General features: G+C 42.1%; 1 protein-coding gene across 4 annotated transcripts in view; it reads right to left on the reverse strand.

Moving 5' to 3' along the window:
• LOC145392979 (arginine and glutamate-rich protein 1-like) overlaps window positions 1-17,330 on the reverse strand; it is a 113,362-nt gene that overhangs the window by 43,566 nt on the left and 52,466 nt on the right. Inside the window, exons 2-4 of one of the 4 annotated variants that reach the window (XM_080267277.1) lie at window positions 9,191-9,301; window positions 2,960-3,185; window positions 1,026-1,109 (exon numbers count right to left, since the gene is read on the reverse strand). In XM_080267277.1, the coding sequence (XP_080123403.1) occupies window positions 1,026-1,109; window positions 2,960-3,185; window positions 9,191-9,301 (421 nt within the window). Of the gene's footprint in view, window positions 1-1,025; window positions 3,186-9,190; window positions 9,302-17,330 lie in introns of those variants that run through there. The other 3 variants (XR_013896087.1, XR_013896086.1, XR_013896085.1) reach the window with 3 other exon arrangements.

The following is a 17,330-nucleotide window of genomic DNA, read 5'->3' on the forward strand; positions in this document are numbered from 1 at the left end:
CTCAGCTCCTACAAGCAGCCACACTCCAAGCATCCCAACACATAATCCTTCTCATCTATATGTATTCAGCTTGTGCAGTGAGGAGGATCTGACACAATGAACCTGAGGTCCTATAATCTTGGCTCACCATGCCATGTAGTTACACATAATCATACATCTATCATTGGTGATTGCATGGCTAATCATCTCATCTACACCATCGCAGTAATTGTCATCATCACCATCACCGCTGTCACACACCAGGCGAATCATCTTCTCACACAACAATTCAGGAGGCAAACTTGAGTACCCCTCCACATTTCACCTGACCCTTGTGTACTGTACACTGTATACACTGGTATATTTTACCCAAATATCATCATCATCACCATCCAACCTACAATGCCCCATGAGGAGCGTAGGCGCCCAGGGTTAGGCAAGTTGGTCCTGATATTTAAGATGAGAGTGACCAGCCTCACTCATCCTTGAGTGGCATGAAGTGAGCAATAACTCCAACCACCCCTTAGATATAAACCTTTACCAGCTCAATCCGATTGGAATGCCGCAATTGCCCACTAAACCACCAGGTGCCATAATTTGCTTATATAGTTATCACCCAATCTAGTAATGGTTTCCTGGTGTACAGGAAACCAGTATTGTTAAACCATCTCAAAATGCACTTTAAATGAGTAGATTCTAGCGTCTGTTGGTGTCTAGCACCGGACAGGGTTTATAGGCCATCCTGTCACAAAGTTACGATGTGGAGAAGGCTCTGCAGGCCCATCGAAGTGGATGATCATGAAATACTGGTGCATTCTACCAGAGAATATTAGTACTGTATTGATAAACCATCTCAAAATATACCTTAAATGAGTACATTCTGGTGCCTGCAAAGCTTTTGTTGGTCGTCTTGTAGCAAGGTTACAGCACGGCAGGGGCTCTGTGACCCGTAAAAAAAGGGGAGATGACTGTCTATGGGTTACACTCCTTTCTCAACCTATGGAATAATTATGTCAATATCTTTATATCACATCATTTATACTTACTAGTTTCATCTGTGCCAATTCAATTTTTCGTTTGTTTTCTTCCATAATACGCTCTAGTTCCTCTCGTTGTTTGCGTTCCTCCTCCTAGAAAGCAGAAGGAAGGATCAGAATGATGCTGACACAGCTGGGGTGGTGGTAAGGTCAGACATAGCTCATTACCAGACATCTCTACACTTCACACACCATCACCACATCACTATTACTGTTCCCCCCCCATCATGTAAATAATTGGACTAGATTCTTACTTTACTACTTAAATAATTTCCTTGTGGCAAATATATGTATGTCTTGAAATATACACTACAAATTAATGTATATTCAAGGACATCTGCTGACCTTATATATATTCACACTTCATGAGGAAAAGTCTTCATGCAGTAAAAGTAAAACCTGTACTCTGCAAAGATAATAAACAATACTTCTAAGAAACAATTATCTATGGAAAGAAGTGAGAGACATCTAGTAACTAGCATATAATCACTACCATAAATAAAATGCTCTCATATAAAACATCAACAGTAACAATGGGTACCACAGCAAAGGGTAATATATATGACAATTAGACTCTTAGATAGCACTTAATTCCAAGATGAACAAATCTATTAGTAAGCATGTTGATTTTAAGAAAGAAAATAGTGAAGTTTTAGTGCTGTACAACATGCTTACTGCCAACACTAAGACACAAGACACGTATCTCCCAGCAAAGATTCTTTAGCAATAATTCTTGGATCAAGCATAAACATGATATCAGGTGATACTTTGCAGGAAGAATCTAGATACAACAAAACCCATTAAGTTGGTAACTCCAAAGCATTGCTTTGAGAGCAAAACAAAATGTTTAATATAAATTATGTCCATGAAAGCTGGTTTTACATTAGCTATGAGCTATGAAGTGGAACCTTACATACTTAATGAATTTTGCTGCACCCATTATAAAAATCACTATACCTGTTATATAGTTACCATAAAGATGACGCCAAATCCACTCCTAGAACTGCTCTGGCCTAAATTCCGCAGCTGACATTCTTGGTTGCAAGTCGCCATTATAATGTCTAGTCTGTATACAGTGGTTATTCCACTAAAGTGCCTCACTGACACTGTTATGTTCACACGTTTCCAGAGACGGAAGCAAACCATGTAGCACAAGCATCAGTTGACACATACTCACTACCACACACTAACAGAAGGTGACATAGGGGAAATTTCTGCATACAACAGTAGGGAGTGAATTCAAGTTAGGGAGCAGGAGGAAAGGAGATCTAGCCAATACACATTCAGCATCGTACAGCCATCTCAGGGTAACTTGGTCAAGCTGTTTCACATACCAGAGACAACAAAAGTTTGTACAGCAGGTCTCTGGAAACTTTAATTAATTCAAATTCACATTTCACTTTCATAACACAGACTTCAGCTGAAAGAGTGTAAGTTAGTGTTCATGCAGAATGGAAATGCAGATTCATCATTTTATGCCTAAATATTAATGAACAGCAAAATATTATATTATCAAAATACCTGTAACTTTAATATATATCTTAATGCCTACATCTGATGCACATCTCTCTTTATCAGAACAGCCTCATCACCCCACAGTTTGTGCTGAACAAGTTTCTCCACTCTGTGGACATTTTACAAAAATATAGACTCTAACTTCAAGTGAAATACAGTAAAATACAGTATATCTACAACCCTACAGGGTGAAGTTTGAAAATGACAATTTCATCACACTTTCCCTTTAGCAAGTTCTCCATGAATAATGTCTCAATCATGTTAACCTTACTAAAGTGAGCCATCTTAAATGACCAGCAGCTGTGCCCATGTCTGCCCCTTTGCCCTCCCAAACCCTCCCTTGGACTGTGACAACTAAGCTCCCAGCACAGGCAGCTGAGCGGTGCCAGCAACAAGTCCCCGGTGAGATCCAGGAAGGAAGGCTCTACCTCTCGCTTCTTCTGATCCTCCTCCTGCTGACGCCGCTTCTCTTGCAGCTCCTCAAGCATTTGTTGCTCCATGAGGCGCTTTGCCTCCTCCACTCGCCTCAACACCTCGGCCTCTATTTCATCTCGTCTCCGCTCTAACTCCTCCTCTACTCTACGTGCCACTAATTCCTCTAGTCTTTTGGCTGCAACTTCCTCAACCATCTTCTGTTCTGCTTCTCTCTGCCGTCTAGGAAAAGTCCATACAGACTTAGTAATCAGCTAAAAATCTGTTATGTAAAAGCTATAGTACTTCTGCCAGAAACAAACCACAAATATTGCCTATTATAAAAATAATTTTATGATTATTTTAAAACAATTGTTAAAACACATGCAATATTAAATTCTGAACCATGAGGTTTTATTGGGATGAAACTTTGCAGTCTTTATACCAAAAAGCAAATAAAATAAATACCAAACATAAAGCCTTCTTCATAAAAGCAAAGTATCAGTCAAATATGGTGGCAGGTAAAGGTGTGCCCCTGGACCACCTTAGAGGGTTTGGAATCCCCCCACCACAGTTTCACAAAATAGGGGCCCCCAAACAGCATTTTGCATAGGGCCCCCAAAAGGCTAGAAATGTCACTGGTGCTGCCTACCACTTCCTTCACCTTTAACATTCTGTTTCTGTGTCAGCCCTCCTCTCTTCCTACTTTTCCTACTCTTCCTGTAACTTTTTATTACTTTTCATCTCGGCTAGCTCTTCACACAAGCTTAATGGTTTCCTGTAAATGTGGAAACCATTGCCAATGCTGGACTGTAACCACATAACCAGATCACGGACTGGAGTGGAGCCTACTATTATGCCCGTTAACTGAGTAGAGAAGCAAATAAAGCATCCACCCAAGAGCCAAATCTCCACACTATTCCCTGTGCCCAACTGTGGCAAGGTGCTATCAACTGCATGGGAACATCGGTTCACTGCATGGGACTGCCTTGAAGGGGCAGCTGCTTGCCTGTGGTTGATGGACCTGCTCAACCAGGTTGATAACAATGACAACAACCAGTCACATATCAAGTTTCATACTCAACAAATGAAGTGGGCTGTTTATACATTTGGAATTTTTAACAACTAAATAATACTGGATTAATACCAATACAAGAGGAACTGCACGAACTATATTTCTGCATGAAGCACTTTGCTCAGGTAGCTATAGCCAGCTGCTATGACAAGTGTCCCTAAATTTTCCAACTCTTTAGTCCCTCCAATCTCATAGTCTAATATACTGTACTTGGTAACCATAATAATAGAAGCTCATCTCAATCTGAATAATAAGGGACCTGCCAACTGACATATCAGACTCAACAATTTTTACAGGACACATTGCAGCCTTTATACAAGGTATTAACACCCTACTAAATTCCATACATCAATGCTTTGCTATAATTTTCATAATAACATATCATTATATCTGAAACCTCAGTTATCTGTTCTTGAAAAGCCTGACTTAACCCCTAAATACCGCAATTTGATCTGGCTTGTCCATTGGAGCCGCAATTAGGAGGTGTTTTTTCGACTTTCACCCAGGGGAAAATCAATATGTTCTGGCTAGAGAGCAAGAATTTACATACCTGATAGCACAATCGGCACCCCCCTAAGCCCAATGGTTACTGAACAATCGAGAGTCAAAGTTGAAAAAAACTAAAATAGTTATCCCCCAAAATTTTTTGAAAGCCTCCATAGTTTTGATAACTAACTATTTCTATTACTGAAATAGGTCACTGCAATATCATGTCACACCAAGCCCGAGAACAGGTGTTTTGGGGTGTGGGGAGATTACTTACTTTGGGGGAGATAAAGTACCCTGTGGGGAGAAGATTTGTAGGTATGGAGGTTGGATAAAACCATATTTCTCATCAAAGTAGAGCACTTTAGTTTGTTCTTGACCAACTACTATGAAAACAGATGTGTATGTACATGTGGGGAGATAAAATTCAATCGGGGAGAAGGCCCACAATGAGTACATTGAACCTTGGGAGATCATTTACGGTAACAACCAATTTGGCTTGTTGAAACAAACAAAATCTATGTGATTTAGCATAACAACCATGCAAGCAGGTGTGTTTGCAGGTGAGGGGATATAATTCACGTATGGGGAGTACTGGTTATCCTGCAGTTTTTTTGTTTTTTTTTATGCGAGGAAGAAGGAACCAAAGGCCAAGAGCCTGCAATACTGTTCCCTCCAAGAAAAAAACAAAATACAATAGAGAGCCAAATTCAAGATCTTTTCATTTCGAGATGCCTGGACGCACTGCGTTTGAAAGACTGGAGATCATAGGCAGCAGGAAATGCAGACAGAGGGAGACAGTTCCAGAGTTGACCTGTTGCATAAATGAAGGACTGGGAGTAATGGTTAACTCTTCCATTAGAGAGTTGGACAGAAAAGGGATGAGAGTTTGCTGCTAGACAGGTGCTACGAGCCTGTCGTAAAAGTGGAGGAATGCATGCAGACAGTTCAGAGGAGCAGTGACCATTGGTAGCGATAGAAGAGAGATAAAGATGCAACAGTGCGGCGAAGAGACAGAGGTTGAAGGGAGTCAGTAAGAGGAGAGTTAATGACAGGAAAAGCCTTTGACTCCACCCTATTGAGAAGAGCTGTATGTGGGGAGCCTCCCCACACATGAGAGTTGTACTCCACACAAGGGCGGATAAAACCCCTGTATAGAGTCAACAATTGTGCAGGGGTAAAGAAGGAATGGAGGTGGCTTAGCACACCTAATCTCTTGGAAGCAGATTTTACAAGAGATGTAATATGATCTTTCCAAGATAAGTCCCGAGTAAATGAAACCGCAAACAGGTTCAAGGATGATGCAGAATTAAGCTGAATATTATTAAACATTAGTGGGTATACCTGTGGAAGATTTTGTCGGGTTGATAGGTGTAAGAACTGAGTCTTAGATGCATTAAAAACAACCAGATTATTTTAACCCCAGTCAGAGATATGAGCCAAGTCAGACATTAGGTGTGCCATAGCCTCATCCCTTGTTTGTTGAAGTAACTGCTGAGATGGGCGTTGTGGAAACTGAGTGGAAAGTTGAAGGGTGGAGTCATCAGCGTATGAGTGGATAGGGTTAGATGTACAGCTTAGAAGGTCATTGATGAATAAAAGGAAGAGGGTTGGTGATAGGACAGAGCCCTGAGGAACACCACTGTTGATAGATCTAGGAGAAGAACGGTGGCCGTCTACAACAGCGGCTATAGAACGACCAGAAAGGAAGCTAAAGATGAAGGCACAGATAGAAGGACAGACACCATAAGAGGGCAGTTTGGACATTAAAGATTTATGCCAGACTCAATTGAAAGCCTTAGAGATGTCAAGGGCAATGGCAGAGCTTTCGCCAAAGTCCTGAAAGGAGGATGACCAGGAGTCTGAAAGGTAGGTGAGAAGATCGCCAGTGGAGTGTCCCTAACAGAACCCGTACTGACGATCAGGAAGAAGGTTGTGATAGGAAAGATACCTTAAAATTTTTCTATTCAGAACTGACTCGAAAACTTTTGAAATACAAGACGTTAAAGCAATTGGACAATAATTGGAGGGTTGGGAATGGTCACCATTCTTTGGGACTGGCTGAATGAGAGCAAACTTCCAGTAAGAAGGAAAGGTACAAGTTGACAGACAAAGGCTAAAGAGTTTGCCTAAGCAGGGTGTAAGCAAAGAAGCACAGTTCTTGAGAACAACAGGAGGGACTCCATCAGGCCCATATGCCTTGTTAGTATTGAGGCCAGTGATGGCAGAAAATACATCAGGTGAAGAAATTTTAATGTCAGCCATGAGGAAGTCAGAGGGGAGAAGTGATGGAGGAACAGCACCGGAATCGTCTAAGGTAGAATTGGAGGAGAAAGTCTGTGCGAAGAGATCTGCTTTATCAGTAGAAGAAATAGCTACAGAACCATCAGAGTAGAAAAGAGGAGGGAAGGATGATGAGGTAAAGTTGTTAGAAAGGTTTTTGGCAAGGTGCCAGAAGGAGCAGGAAGAATTCAAGTTGGAGAGTTGAGAGCATTTAGTACGGATGAAATTATTTTTAGCAGAGTGAAGAACAGACGTAGCACGATTCCAGGCAGAAATGTATAAAAGACGTGATTCAGGGGTGGGTTGGCTCTGATACCTTTTGTAGGCCCTCTCCTTCTTGCGGACAGCATTAGAACAAGTGTGATTAAACCAAGGCTTTCTTGCGTTAGACAAAGGATACGAGAAAGGAATGTATGCTTCCATGCCCGAGAGAATAACCTCCGTAATGGGCAAGGCACACTCAGATGGCTCCCGGCCATGGAAGCAATAATCATTCCAGGGAAAATCAAAGAGGTACTGCCTGAGGGCCCCCCAATCCGCGGCTCCGAAATGCCACAGACGACATTTCCCTGGAGGGTCCACAGGCCATACCGGAGTGATAGGACAGGTTAAGGTGATAAGGTTGTGATTGGAAGAGCCCAACGGAGAGAAAAGGTTAACAGTGTAAGCAGAAGGATTAGTTGTAAGGAAGAGGTCAAGTATGTTGGAGCTCTCTCCAAGGCATTCTGAGATACGGGTAGGGTGCTGTACAAGCTGCTCAAGGTCATTAAGGATAGAAAAGATGTAGGCTTGTTCACCAGGTGGATCAGTGAAAGGAGAGGAGAGCCAAAAGTGGTGGTGCACATTGAAATCTCCTAAAATGGAGATTTCAGAGAAAGGAGAAATGGATAGAATGCACTCCATTGTAGAAGCAAGATGGTCGAAGAATTTTTGATAGTCAGTAGAATTAGGGGATAAGTAAACAGCACAGATATATTTAGTCAGAGAATGACAGGAAAGCCGAAGCCAGAGTGTTGAGAATTCAGAAGAATCGAGTTCAGGAACACGAGAGCAAGATAAGTCGTTGCATATATATACACAACAGCCACCTTTGGCTTTGAAATGAGTATAGAGAAAGTAGGAGGATACAGAAAAGGGTTTGCTGTCGGTTGCCTTAGACAGCTGAGTCTCAGTTAGAAAGAGAAGGTGAGGTTTAGAGAAGGAGAGGTGGTGTTCAACAGACCGAAAGTTAGAGGAAAGGCCGCGAATGTTACAGAAATGAAGAAGAAGTGAGTCAGACAGTGGTTCCAGGCAGCTCAAGTCGTCACCAAATGTTTATACTGCCATCAAGGAAAATAGAATATTGTTCAATATTGTTGCAGATGCATGCAAGGGAAAAGAGAAAATGTAACTGTCTTTACTATATCGAGGTGGAGGGGTGGTGGTGGGGGGAGGGGGCAGGGTGGTGGTGGGGGGGATGGGGCTCAGATGCCTGTGATTGCACAAATTTGCATGAATAGAATAGTATACAGAGAAGCATTTATCATCTTTAGGTACGAAATGGCATAGAAAAAAAAAAAAAAACATCGAGGCAATACATATAAAGCAAGTGTACATGTGTTGGGGGTGGGGGGAGTGGGGGAGGGGAGGCATAGGGGGGGACAGCAAGCCAAGCTGCATGCTCGCTATCACACGATGGTTTATTGGGGGTAGGAGGGTAGTATGGAGCCGAAAGGGAGGGAGGAGGTAGGGTAGGTAAGGGTATACAAAATAGGGGAGGAAGGTGGGGGGGGGCTGGAGGGGGATGGAATGGGACTCGTGGTTGGGGGAGGGGTAAACTTCGACTAACAACGTCCTATTGGGGCGTACAGAGGGGTGGGAGGGTCTTCACAGAGGGTTATTACGTGACAGATGACGAAACATTCAGGCAATGGGTGGGCCGAGTGGGGGGGTGACCCTCCCTGCCCCAAGAGTGGCCGGATCACCCAACCCGAGGCCGGAGGGGTTAGTTCTCATTGGCTTGAAGGGATATATGTCACAATCGGGGAAGAGCAATGTGCAGGCAGTTTTTTACAAGGCGTGCTATACTGATGTGATTCGGCTGAGGGGACTAAAGTAGTCAACACGTACATTGACGTGCTTCGGTATTCAGGGGTTAAGACAACTACTGACTTCAGAGTACAGCACAAAATGAATGTATATTGTACTTTAATTAAAAAAAACTTTTACAAATCATGAAGTGAACTCATTGGTAAACCTGCTGAAAAAGTGGAGGCTCCTAACCACCATAATATATACTTATCTGTTCATACTCATCATTTCAAGTACAGTACTTAAAAAATTACATGTAGAGAAAAGTGCAAAAGTAAGAGCAATTTCTAGCCAATTATTTTTATAACATGTATGCCATTAAGTTATAACATACCTGACTCTTTCCAGCTCTGCCAGTCTATCAACTTCATCAATTTTCTTCTCTCTAGTTCTTGGTTCTTCATCACTAGTGGACGATGACGATGACGACCGAGAAAGCTTACGGCTGCAAGAAAAAATTAACAAGTAAAGAACTCTTTTAGAATTACAATAAATTACTACTACCAAGAGCCTTTTTTTTTTTTTTTTATTAGTCATAAATCCTTCGTCGTTTCATTTTTACAGGCTCCAACATGCTTGCATGTGTCGGCCTTGGTCACCTAATGGCGACTTTCCCCACTGCACGATCCATTGCAGCCTCCCTGTTCAGTCTCTTAACCCTGAGGTCACACTTAATGACCTAATCCCATGTCTTTCTCGGTCTACCCCTCATAACCCCACCCCCAATATTAACACTTCTCACCTTCCTCACCCAATTATCATCCCCCATCCTCTCCACATGTGCAAACCATCTCAATCTACCTCTCCTCGTCACAACACCAATACACTCCAGTCCCATCCTACCTCTCAACTCTTCTACCGTAAACCCAGCCCCCCCAGACCTTGCACGCAGAGACGCACATCCACCTAATCATTGTCATTTCTGTAACTCTGAGCCGGCGAATATCCTCCTCTTTACTGCCCAGGTCTCACTACCATACAGCATTACACTCCTAACACATGCTGCATACAAAGACTCCTTTGCACATATGGAGAGCCCTCTCAATGTCAGAAGAGGCAAGAGCTCCCTGAACTTCTTCCAACCACTTCTCACCCTAGCCACAGAGCTACCTCCAGCCCCACCTCCAGCACACAACATGTCTCCCAAATAACTAAACTCTTCCACACACTCAAGAGATTCACCAGCATCAATCCTTTCACGCCTGACAATCTCCACCTGCTCTCCCCGACACGCCGTACACATAAAATCAGCATTATCTCGCAGTCTACTTCTGATACCACTTCATCTCTTGTGCACCCATTTATCACAAATGCTGCACAAAATAGAATTACTTCCCACGCCCTTGTGGCAAACTGCACATGGCCACTCTCCCTTGCCTTTGACAGTACCGCCACCAACCCTAGATATCATCACTTTTGTTTTATCTGCATTTACCCTTAAGCCCTTGTGCCCCATACCATCTCTTCACTTCCTAAACCTTTCCTCCGCCTCCCTTTCGTTCTCTGCAATCAACACCAAACCATCAGCATACAACATCTCCCACAGGAGTCAGTTTCTAAAGTCACGTGAGAGGGCTTCAAGTACCATGATAAACATGAGACTCAAAACTGACCCCTGATGCACACCAACATTCACGGAAAACTCATCACTCAAATCTCCATTCACTCTTACCTGGGTGCGAGCACCCACATACATAGATATAACCACCCCAACCAGCCACTCCTCCAAGCCAAGCTTTCTCATTGCCCACTTCACCACCTCTCTAGGGACTCTGTCAAAGGCTTTTTCCAAATCAACAAAAACAAAATACAGCTCCCTTCTCCTACCACTATATTTTTCCTGAAGCTGTTGAACAATGAATATGGCATCAGTGGTCCCCCTACCTGGCATAAACCCATACTGCATCTCATCAATATTCACTCTTTCTCTAATCATACCTTCTAAAACTCTCTCCATTACCTTCATTATCTGATTTAAAAGCTTTATACCTCTATAATTTCCTCTTTCGAGGACATCACCCTTCCTTTTATACACATTTACAATTACACTCTTCAGCCAATCATCTGGGACAACACACTCATATATAATCATATTTATCAGGTCAGTGACTAACCTCACCCCTAAATCTCCTGAGGCCTTCAACATTTCGGCAGACAACCCAGACACACCTGCTGCCTTCCCCACCTTCATCCTGCCTATTACCTCACTCACAGTAGCAGCATCAATCAAAGGCCAAGGGCCAAACACTGGATCTGCTGGCTCCAAACCTTCCCTGTCCCAGTCAAACTCTTCATTCTACAACCAACTATATTGCTCTCTCCATGCATCTTTAATATCCTCACTGTTCACCACTACCCTTCCTTCATCATTCTTCACACACTGCTCACCTATAATATCCCAATTATCCCTCTTCATCTGATTTGCCACCTTAAATATCATATGATTCCTTTCCCCATGATTTAGGTTATCAGGTAAAAGTCTCTGTGACTCACACCTCACCCTGTATACCTCTCTTCTAGCCCTATGCTTCTTCCATTCCCGGAAAAGCCTTCTTTTCTCCTTAACTGCAGATTCTACACCCTCATCCCACCACCAAGTTACTTTATGTCTTGGTGGTCCTCTTGTCCAACCGCAGGTTACATGAGTAACTCTCAAGAGATTGTTCTTGAGGGCTCTGTACTGTTCATTAACGCCTCTGTCTGCACCTCCCTGTTCAGTCACCACTCTCCTCATCTTGCTATAGAAGGCATCCCTTACTACTTGGTTTTTCAGCTTCCATACTTTCCTCCTAGGTACATAAGTCCTCTTTTTGATCACTCATTCTTTAAGCATCATATCAAAAAATCAATAGCTTGTGCTGCTGCACACACTCCTCACTTTAACCCTTTAACCGCGGGCTTGTTTTGCTTTTTCTTGCTGCTCCCGCGGGCATATTTGCGCTCCGATAGACTCTCTAAAAATATTTGCCAAAAATCAGTTATTAGTCCTAGAATATTAAAATCACATATGCTTATGGCACATACCTTCAGCTTTCTCCTGGGGTGTTTGTTGAGCCTTCGTCGAGTATCGTAGGACATGTGAAGACCTCTGAAGTTGGGTACCAAAGTCTCCACTTTATACTTCCTGACAACTCGTAATATGATTACCACAGCCTGATATTATCACTAGAAACACTATTCTATGATTCTCAAATAGTTTGGAATCCATACTATAAAAAAAAAAAAAAAAAAAAAAAAAAAAAAAAAAAAAAACACTGAAAGCAATGAAAATTATGAGGGCGTATGACCTTCCTACTTGCGCTAGTTCGCCGCTGGTGTTCTGTCATTTATTATTCATAAAAACTCACAGTTTATATTTCTATTACTATATAACACTTATATATATCTACAGTCTTTATCCATAAGTTTCCTTCAGTAATAGTAGTTTATTGTCACTGCAGGCATTCAATTTCTTTCAGTAAAATACATAGCATTCACTTTCTCGTCCTGTATACTAGCATTGAGAGTGAATGTCACTTTCACCTTCACTCTCATAATTCATAGTATTCATACATGCTAGAGTGAAACTTTCAGTTTCATTACTCCTAGTGCATATACTCATAATCTTATAATACTACTCATTTACATTTCTATTTACGTTCTCTATTTTATTTACATTATTTACATTTCTGTTTTATTTACACTGTTTTATGCGCTGTCACTTGAAGTAACTTATAAAACTATTTTCCACTGTTCACGTATATTTACATTCATTGCTTTCACTTGCTGTTTACACATTATTTACACATTATTTACAATTCCACTTGCACTGTTTTACTCGATAGAGAGATCGTAGTCATTCTTTATCAATTGTCAGCCCTTTACCTCTTTCCACACGAGGTTTAGTAGGGGGTAAAGGTCACAGGGCCCTTTGAATGGCGCTAAAAAGCGGCGGAAGTTAGCAGGAGCGAATCAGACTTACCTTCACGTTGAAGGATGACAGAGAACTGATAGTGGTGACCTCCTGCCGCCTGGCTAGGGTGAGTGCAATACTACCAACTTTAGCCTTGTGAGACCTGCTAATATATGGCAATGAAATGATTGGCAGGAAACCAAGACAATACATAATAAATCAGGTAGTTCCAGGTGAATGTAAATATCACTTAGGCTTCTCCCTTCCCCCCTTATATGTTTATTTATTACGAAAATAGATTATACGGCATATTTCAAGGGGAAATAAACAGCGAAAATTAGCGAATGAGTGCACGTGAGGTGCTGTCAGGTGATAATTAGCCAATTCCAGGTGTATGGCACTATCACTTACCTTATTTCTTTTTTGTATATATTATTTGGTATAAGAATAGGGCATAGGGCTTATTTCAGTGGATGAAATCAGTGGAAAATTCCAGGGAAGATTTACTTAACGTAGATTACAGTGTGGTGGCCTGCAATAATTAGGTAGTTCCAGGTGAATGTAAATATCACTTAGGCTTCTCCCTTCCTTTCTTATATATATTATTATTACGAAAATAGATTATACGGCATATTTCAAGGGGAAATAAACAGCGAAAATTAGCGAACGAGTGCACGTGAGGTGTTGTCAGGTGATAATTAGACAATTCTAGGTGTATGGCACTCTCACTTACCTTATTTCTTTCTTGTATATATTATTTGGTATAAGAATAGGGCATAGGGCTTATTTCAATGGATGAAATCAGTGAAAAATTCCAGGGAAGATTCACTTAGCGTAGCAAGGATGGGCAGGCGAGAGGATAGGGTAATGGAGGGGAGGTAGGGAGGGAGTCAAGAACGGGGAGAAATGGCTAAATTGTCAACAATGGATGGGAGTACAGATGAGATTAGGAGTGCTGACTAGTGTTGGACACTGGCAGTACTGATAGATGATACAAGCCACCACTTGAAAGCCCGGGCTAATTCAAAATAACACAGAATCACAAAAGTGACGCCCTGCGATATGATCCTTTGCTCCCAAGCGTCACGAAAGTGACGCCCCGCGGTTAAGGGGTTAAGCAGCCGCATAATACCTCTTGTGAAATGTAGCTATGGCCTGGGCTAGGAACATTCAAAGGAACATGACTGGCCTAACACCCCAATAGCATTACATTACTGAAAAATCTCCAACTACTGCTAGGAGTTTTAAACCATAACATGCACAGTGCCTTACCTTCACTAGACTGGTGACTTAAATCACTACTGGTAAAAAACCTACAACATGGTACCATAGAATAGAAAACAGTATTACAGTACCAGTGTATTATAATGCTATTCATAACCAGTTGTCCATCTATCTATTTATTGCCAGATGCCTTATTCCCATAAGAGGTGGCCACAAACAAACTGCCTCCATGTTGCTCTGTCCCCTGTCATTTCACTGCCCTTCTCCCAGATCACACATCCCTCACCCATATGCCTCTCCACTCCATCACTCCATCTCATCTTTGGTCTCCCCCTCCCTCTCCCCCCCTCCACCTCACTCACATACACTCTCCTCATTAGTCTCTCTCCATCCTCTCCACATGGCCAAACCAATGTGTTTCTCAAAATGCTTCCTATCATATCCACATCCACAGCACAATGCTGTTTCACTTCCTCATTTATCAGTTTGTCTCTCCATGAGACTCCACATGCTCCTCTCAGATAACTCATTTCCACTGCTCTCATTCTAGACTTCTGTCCCTCCAACACTGTCCAAGCTTCACTTCCATATGTTAGAGCTGGTACCACAATACTGTCATGCAGTAACATTTTCACTTCCATACTCACTTCCCTGTTTCTTATCACTGCTTTCAAGGAACAAGCAGCCCTTCTCCCTTGATGTAGCCCTTCAGCATTTCACCCTCTAAACTTCCATCCATACTTATTACACTATCCAAATACTTATATGCACTCACATTTGCCATTCCCTCCTCATCCAACCTCACTGTACATTCACTGACTTTATTTCTCTCATAACTTTACAAGATCTTCCCTACATTCACAATTAGATTACGTTTCTTACACAATCTCCCAAACTCATCCACCAAGCCTTGCAGCTCCCCTTCGTTTTCACTTAACAACACAGTATCAACTGCTAAAGTGTACCCATATCTGCATCTGCATCTGGTCCCCAAGGCATGTAGCCTCTGGTCGACGGATTAATGTAGGTAAGGGAAGATGCCAAATTAGATCCATAACTCTCTGGAGTTTCCAAACACTGCCCTCTCTCAATAGAGCAGCTCCAACATCCACTGCCCTACCTTGTATCTCTTTTATAACCCCATCCATATACAAACTGAACAATCATGGAGACATGACACATCCCTGTTTCAATCTGACCTTCAAATAGAAAAATTTGATCAGTTCACTATCAACACACACTGCAGCCTTAGCCCCCTCACACATACTCTTCAAGGCATTCAACAACTTCCCATCTACTCCACACATTCTTAATACTTTCCACGATGCAGCTGTTTTTCAATTTCAATAACTACTTGATTTCAATAAAAAGAAATTCACAAAGCTACTCTATACTTATATAACATTTTAGCATTCAAGTGAAATATAGCATTTAGAAGTACAAGTTAGTTTCTAAGCCAAAATTTCAAATGTCACACATATGAATTCACGGAAGAAAGCGAAAAAGTAAGTTTACAGCAGATCACAGTAGTGGTAGGAGAGGACGCCCATCATCCACCCACTTAGTGTACTGTACTTTTTGGGTAGCTCTACACTGAGTGGCAAGCCAAATTATTTCTTGTAAACTGGGAAATCATTTATAGTGCTAAGTGGTAACCTTATAGACAACCAATACATGTTCCCTGCATGAAAGCAAGTGCATTGGGGGAAGGTTAGTGTCACTCTCCGGAAAATAACTTAAAATACAAACAAAAAGTCTCTGACAAAGACTAACCAACAGTTGACGACTAAGGACCAAACAAAGGACATAGTATGGATTGCGATATGGAAAGTATGGGGTGTGAACAATGAGGTGAAAGAGAGTGAGATCGTTCAGGTGCATGACGATGCAAAAGTGGATGTATGTGGACTAACTGAGACAAAATGGAGAAGTACGACTGTGAGAGAATGGGAGTATGGATGGAGTATATGCACAGAAGTGGGTGAGAATGAGGGGGCAAAAGAAGTTTGTATTGCTGTGTGTAAGAGATGGAAGGAGAATACTGTAAATGAGAGTATGGATCCGTCAGCTCAAGGACTGTGTGGGTAAGATTGAACGCTGGACTGCAAATGTGGGTGACTGTGTGTGTGTGTGTGTATGCACCAATACAAGATCATGCACATAGAGTGAAAGAAGAGTTCTGGACAAATGTGGAAGTGTGCATGGAAAAGCTGGAAAAGAACGAAAGAGTGATTTTGACTGGAGATATGAACGGAAAAGTAGGAAATGTGAAGGGGGATGGAGTAGTTGGTGAGTGGGGTGTGCCTGCAGAAGTGGATGAGAATGGCAGTGCTCAAGTGGACATTTGTGCAGGGAGAGGGTTGGTGATAGCCAATGCCCTCTTCAGACACAAAATCATCCACAGGCATAGGTGGCGAGTGATGAGAAGGGAGGGTGGTGAACTGAATGTATGGACAGCAATAATTGGTTGTGTGCGTGGATGACAGAATGACAAGATGTGTAATGGATGCAAGAGCATACAAAGGTTAGGGGAGTGGACTTTCTGACCACCACTTGGTGGCAATGAAAGTCAAGGTCCAAATGAAACAGAAAAGGAGGAGAAGAGAAGGACAGGAGGAAGTAGTCCATACAAGGAGGGTAGAAAGGCTGCAAGAGGATGGAAAAAAGGCAGAATATAAGTCAGAAGTGGAGGAGCTATTGGGTATATATGATTTGGAGCAGATGGGGGATGTGGAAGGTGTGTGCAAGATATTTACAGAGAAAATCTGTGCAGCATGTAAGGTGGTGTGTGGGGTGAACAGAAGAGGGAGTGCAAAGAATTGCATGGTGGATTGAAGAGGTGAGACAGGCCGCAGCACAAAAGAAGAAAGTATATGGTAAGTGGATGAGAAATAGGTGCATGGAGGAAGCTGAGAGACAGGAGAGAGAGTTCTATACAGTATATGTAGAAAGGAGGAGAGAGATGAAAAGATTAGTAAGAGAGAGTATGAGGAGAGTGGATGAGGAATTTGGACGGAATTAGAGTATACAGTGGAGGGAATGTAAGAAAATGCTCTGGAATGATGTAAAGTAAGTTAGACAGGGTGATGAAGAAGTAAGCTGCGAAGTGAAAGATAAAAATGGTATATTGCTAGTGGAGAAGAGTGAAAAAGTGAGCAATTGGAGAGAACACTTTAATCAATTATTGAACCTACAGAATGAAAGTAAGGTGAGTATAAGTGGCTGGGGAATAGCTGGGAGGAGGAGGGAGATGACAAGAGAGAAAGGAATTAGTAGGATGGAAGTAAAGTAGTGGAAGCAATGAGGAAAGTCAAACTGGTGAAAGCCCCACGAATTGATAGAGTGTGTGATGAAATGC

Source organism: Coenobita brevimanus, chromosome 23 (genome assembly GCF_032717465.1).
Source record: "Coenobita brevimanus isolate Jiangsu-jjx chromosome 23, ASM3271746v2, whole genome shotgun sequence".
Classification (NCBI taxonomy): Eukaryota; Metazoa; Arthropoda; class Malacostraca; order Decapoda; family Coenobitidae; genus Coenobita; species Coenobita brevimanus.